The following is a 6,162-nucleotide window of genomic DNA, read 5'->3' as shown; positions in this document are numbered from 1 at the left end:
AGACAGCTGACCCAAAATCACAACAATAAAATTATGTAATAAACTAAAAGAGAACTTGTAGTATCTGGTTAAAGTAATTACTGGATGGCAAACATGTTCGAATGATTATGTGCTTTAATGTAGATTTGATGGACTGTGTGTCTGCGCACACTCGTATGTGTGCTTGTTGCTACAGAGCTCTGTGCTCTTGTCGGCAATATGGGCGCAGATTTTGTCCTTTGTTGTTGTAACTGAGTCAGACTTTGAGCTCATGCACATAAAATGAACAATTAAGTCAATGATAGTCACAAAATGCATAGAAAGAAATGATAACAGGATGTGAAACTGGATAATGTAACTCCTTTATTCTGGAAGCAAATTTCTCAGCCTAATAAGCATATGGCAATATGGCCCGATATGCTGCGGATGACACAGCTAAGATGTGTGTATTACAGCTCGTTTGTTCTCAGCTGGACTGGTTTGTGGGGGCTATAGGGATGTCAGAATGTATTTCTACTTACATGATGTACTATGGATGTTTCTACTGTGATACTGGATGCTTCCAAATAGAGGGGGTTGTACATCTTTGTCTATCTTTTGTCTGTTTGTTGCCCTTTTGTCATCGACCTGATGGATTCCTGTTCTGGGTTGTTTTGTAAGCACACCATCCACCTCACAAGCACAAGCTCAGCACAACCTGGGTTCACTGAAAAGAATGAAGAAAGACATATATGTGCATTTGTGTGAGTGAGAAGATTTTATTTTTCAGAGTATGACAGAAACACATTATATGATTTAGTGCAATGACATACTGAAAGCAGGGTATCATATAGAGCTTTTTTCATAGCATCACATTCATCTGAATGTTGGTGCTGCAGCATTGTCACTCCAGTCTGGATGCAAAGCATGATTTTTTTTTTTAAGGACTCAATTTATATATGATGAGGTTTGAGTCATGACTGTGCAGGCAATAACACCAGTGCTGACACAAACTCATCTGCAGCATTCTGTATTCATGTTTATGAAGCATAATGTAACAATAGCCTGAATAATAATTTACCTTCCATCACCACTGACATCTGTGGTAGCAGTGCCATTTGCAAATTGGATAGATGTTGTGGCTGTCCTGCTGTTCATTTCTTGAAGCATGACGTTTTGATGTGTTAGACCTGCTCTGCAGGTGGCAGGAGTGTGGCCGCACAGCAGCGTTACCTCTGTAAGCTGGTCTCTGGCTGAGGAAATTCAAGGTAAGATGGAAACTGGGGATAAGGATATACTGTAAAATGTATTGACACTATAATGTTTGCTGTCTTATAAAAAACAGTCAGAAACCAAAAACTGGACTGGTGCATTTGTAGTCTTACTGACTTTAGGCTACAAGCCACATTTAACCATATATTCATACAAGGTTTTATTCTGTTGCCTTAAACACATTATCTACCTCACATCCGTGGCCATTTTTGTCATGGCCAAATTAGAAAAACAAATTAACCTAAAATGCATGTATTTGAACTGTGGTTAAGTTGAAATACCTGAAGGAAACGCACTCAGGTAAAGGGAAGATGCAAAGTCCACACGGAAACCAGACACCAGAAACCTTCTTGCTGTAAGTGCTAACCTTTTCACCACCATGCCAGCCAACTCAGCTTTATTGATTTTGTACTCTCCAAGAAACTGATTTTTTTATTCCTTACTTAAACCTGGCAGTGTGACTCAAATATTTGTCCCTCATCAGAGTTTGCCCGGGTGATTACACCCTCATTAGCCAACAGCGAATGAGGAGGAGGTCTCGCTGCAGTCTGAAAATGGTTCTAATGTTGTTCAGAGAATGTTGGATATTTTTTGAAGCAGCTGATTAAAGTCATGAAGAAGGGTCCTTTTTATTGTGCTGTGGTATACCATGCTCCATGAAGTTTTCCAGATTGGTTACAACTGGGGATTTTAACATACAAATTAATGACAACTCTGACGTCTTTGCCAGAGCTTTTATCAGCATCACGAGTTACCAGCATGCTTATGGCCCCACGCATACCAGAGGACACAGACTGGAGCTTGTTTGTACTTTGAGTTTAAATGTTGTTTGGATTTGTTTTAGGAACATTTTTATTTCTGATCATCACTGTATTCTTTTTAAAAAGTATTTGTGCCTTTCTCCCCACTCAGGTCTCAAATTTCAAATTGTTTTTCTGCTGATATTTTTTTATGCTTTCAATTTATTCTTATCCCCTAATAACAATGTTAATCCTTTAATATATGTTATATTAGTCATTGTCTTATCAGTTTAGATAAAGTATGTCCTGTTAAAAATGAGGACGTACTCTTCTCCTTGCATAATTTATTTATGGTTTAAGGTGTTCTCGTCAAAAAGTTGAACTTGTTTACCCATTCATTGCTTTCATTTAAATAATCTTTTAGTTTGTTTTAAAACTTCAGAAGAAATACAATGGCTGCTTGCTTTTCAAACCTAGTTTCAAAGACCAAAGGTAGTCCTAGGGTTTTATTTGACATTGTGATATTGTTACTCCTGCTCCACCTGCTGTCACAAATATTTCAAAAATCAATTATGAAAATGTTCATACTTTCTCTGCAGGAAAAAAAAAACAAAACAGAAATGTGAGAAATAATAATAATTCAGCATCTTCACTGTCTGTTCCTGCCCCAGCTGAGCCTGTTATTTGAAGATTTTTACCTATTTCTTTTCTTTATCTGTTGAAATTAATTGAGTTATTGACATCATCCTCCTGTTCTCTTGATATTTTACCTGCAACTCAAAAATGTTTCATTTACTAGTATTGGTTCCTATGTGCCTACTGTAATCGAACTTCAGTGATGGCCGATCAAGTCCCTGCTTATTTAGTCACATATTTTTTTTAAAAAAAAATTATTTTTTTAAAGCTTAATCTTTCTCTTCTTAGCACTTTTAAGACCAATCTCAAAATTGTTGTTCTTTGCTCACCCACTGAGCCTAACCTCTTCCTTTGATACTGCTGAACCTCACATTATGCTCTATAGACTGGGATACTGGGTGGGTGTATCAGGTTCTACTTTGTAGTGGTTCTTTTCATATCTGTTTGGATGATCCTTTGGTCTTCTTCCAGTTCTCTATCCATGGTGTGCCACAAGGTTTGATTTTGGGGGCCTTTACCATTTCTGTTATATCAGTTCCCTCTTCAGAACATGGTGATGCATGCATTTTTAAGGATATTTCTTACCACTGCTGCACAGATGTCATTAAGCTGTATATTCTTTTTAAGCCCCATATGTTTCTACATTACAGATCTTGTACAGGTGTTGGATGGCTGACGGCCAACTTTTTCTCTAACATAATGAGGAGAAAATAGAAATCTTTGTTTGTGCCCCTGATAAATTTATGCATGGGCTAATAGAAACACTAGATTCACTTTCCACTTTTACAAGTGCTTTTAGTATCTTGTAGTAGTTTGTGATATTAATCTGGAAAACAGCTATAAAAGTACAAATGTTACTTTTACTTACTTTGAACAGCTTTACCTGCTGATACAGAAGGGGATATCTGCTGGCTCCTCCACCTGCTGTACATAGGGCATCGGCATCTCAGTAGATGGGTATAGGCTGACCTGAAGTCCCTGTTGAGGGCTCCGTAGAGGATTGGATTTAGGGCTGAGTTGGCATAGCCTAGCCACAGCACAATGGAATATTCTGGCACTGTGCCAGGGTCTGGATGCTCCTGTAAGCCCAGCACTGTGAATAGGATGAAATAAGGTAACCAGCACACCACAAAAGCCCCAATCACTGCTGCCAGTGTCACTGTGGCTTTGTGCTCCCGCAGTGCCACAACTGTAATGCTGGAAATCACAGTGGTGGTAGTGGAAGAATTGCTCCTGCAGTTGTAGCTGGTGATGCAAGTGGGCCGTTCACTGACAATGCGCTTGGCCTGTGCACGTGCAATGCGAAGTATTCTGAGGTAGGTCCAGCACATAGCCACCAGAGGCAGGTAGAAGGTGAGGAGAGAGTCAGTAAGCACATACGGTCTGTTCAGTTCAAAACGACATTTCCCCTCCGAAGCCCAAGGCCCGTGGTTCTGCACTGTCCCGTTAACGGTGTTCCATCCCATTTGGATGGGCAAGAAAGACACGGCCAGAGACACAGTCCAGACACTCGCCATGGCTACAGCAACTCTCCACGGTAACACCAGTGATGCATATCTCAGAGGCATGGTCACTGCCAGGTAGCGATCGACACTGATTGCCAGAAGGGTGAGGATGGAGGCAGTGCACAACATAACATCCATGGAGATATAGAAGTTGCAGAAGACTGCGCCAAGTGGCCACTCTTCATTTAGCTGTAGGAGAGCAGAGAAAGGGAGGACTAAGAGGCCGAGCAGCAGGTCTGTCACAGCCAGCGACAAAATGAAACAGTTAGTGAGGCAGCGGAGACGTCGAGAGGCACAGACAGCCAGGCACACAAGTACATTACCAGCGACAGTCAGGAGGATGAGAAGGATCAAGATGAAGGCCAGCATTACTTTGGACAACATTATTGCTGTTACTTCACTGGAGTCAATCAGACGACATCATGACCGCTGCTTTATGTGAACCATTGTCCTGTTTTTGTGTCAGATTTTAATCAGATGAAGGATGGTTGCTTCAAGGACTCTCATTGATTAAGTGCCACTTAAAATCTTGGCCACCCACATGTAATTCTTTTATCTCCAGCTCTCCCTGTATTTCCAATGTAGGTAGTAACTGATTCCTGTTGTTGAAAAACCTAAAAAGTATCATATGGACTGATAAGAACAGATTTTCCATACATACTAATGACAGTAAAAAAAAAAAAATCCGACTGGCTGTTGGTTGGTTGTTGAACGGCTTTATGTCTGCAAGGCTGATTAACAGTGGTTCATGGTTCATCTTTCTGTCTTCAGCACCATTTCATATGGATATAGTGACACCTAGTGGGAAAAGACAAAAAGTACAATTAATAAGCCATTATGCCGTACAGTCACAGACACACTTCTACACTCACACGTCAAAAAGATGCGGCTTTCTTATAAATTGGTTGTAACTGTAATTTATGTTATGTAACTGCTAATATACTACTACTGTAATAACCCTTTAATGCCTGCAATATTAAAGCAAAGGCAGCTAGTCAAACAAATGGTAGATGTCATATTAGGACAAACTGGGTTACACTGATAAGATCCTGTCCTGTTTGAACTGAGGAGGTCATGTGAAGGAGCATTTAATTGCTTGTAAATTCAGATTTTGTTTGCCAGAGAGTTTGTTGTTTCTTCTTTGAAAACTTCAGTAGTGTGTCTTTAAAATGACACATATTAACCTGTTGAAATGTTGTTTAAGGTTGAAATTAGTGCTACATATGCTACAGCACCAGCAATGGCTTCACTTTTGTGCAGCTTTAGATGGTTGCATGCATGTCTTACACCTAATGTTTTAAATGTATAATGCATGATGCTAATTATTTCATTGTGAGCTTGCACATAATTAATTCATTACATGCATCATCATATTTTACATGTATGCCACTCTGTATTCTTTTATGCTTCCATTTTACAAACCTGTTTTCAAACAAACAGTCAATCTGAAAAATATCTTTCAGTTATCGGTAAATATTTAAATCAAGGGCGTCTCATACACAGCCTAATTGTTGATATGACTGGATATAAAAAGAGAACTAGAGTGTGTAAAAGATTCTGTAAAACAATATGTGAGCAAATTTTCTATCAATAGCAAGATATTATTAACATAATATATAATAATAACAACAAGAGCACTCAGAAAGTACAACTCCTCCACGAAGGGCAATTGCTAAAGTTTTATGTTTTTATTACAATATGATGACATCAGTCTGTTATCGCATCATTGTGTCGTGATAGGCATCATAGTGAAAAATAAAAAGTTTGTTGTACAACTCTCTTTTTGCCCTTTTATATGATATGTTACTCAATATGTTTTCTCAAATGTTTTTTCAAGGACAACATTGACCTCGGGTGCTAAAAATGATGGTCAAGGTAAAATGCTTAGCCAACCTAGGTACTCATTTCTCCTAGTATATTCCTGTGAAATTTGAAGACAATCCATAGATATTTTATTTATTTATTTATTTTTTGCTAATATGAAGTTTTCACTGGTTTTCACATTTGCTGTGCCCATGACCAACTTGATTGAAATTTTATCAAAATTAAAT

The 6,162-nt window shown here is 38.7% G+C and overlaps 1 protein-coding gene across 1 annotated transcript; it reads right to left on the bottom strand.

Annotated features, from left to right (window-relative positions):
* Positions 1–516: 516 nt before the first annotated feature.
* On the bottom strand, positions 517–4,524 carry hrh2a (histamine receptor H2a). Its single transcript, XM_085382602.1, has 3 exons — positions 3,475–4,524; positions 1,040–1,211; positions 517–685 (listed from the first exon to the last, which is right to left on the bottom strand). Exons 1-3 carry the CDS (start codon positions 4,493–4,495, stop codon positions 667–669), a joined length of 1,212 nt encoding a protein of 403 aa, XP_085238728.1. The 5' UTR covers positions 4,496–4,524; the 3' UTR covers positions 517–666.
* Positions 4,525–6,162: the final 1,638 nt, after the last annotated feature.

Source organism: Rhamphochromis longiceps, linkage group LG2 (genome assembly GCF_057381845.1).
Source record: "Rhamphochromis longiceps isolate RC_006_pf linkage group LG2, R_longiceps_female_GT1.1, whole genome shotgun sequence".
In the NCBI taxonomy this organism is placed as follows: domain Eukaryota; kingdom Metazoa; phylum Chordata; class Actinopteri; order Cichliformes; family Cichlidae; genus Rhamphochromis; species Rhamphochromis longiceps.
The sequence above is the reverse complement of the archived record's forward strand: the minus strand, read 5'-3'. Positions and strand labels throughout refer to the sequence as shown.

Excerpts from the sequence above, each read along its gene's own strand:
- hrh2a (XM_085382602.1), bottom strand. The coding sequence starts at position 4,495 with ATGTTGTCCAAAGTAATGCTGGCCTTCATCTTGATCCTTCTCATCCTC. Across the intron at positions 1,212-3,474 it reads AGCAGGTAAAGCTGTTCAAA|CCAGAGACCAGCTTACAGAG; the intron begins GTAAGTAAAAGT and ends GAATTTCCTCAG.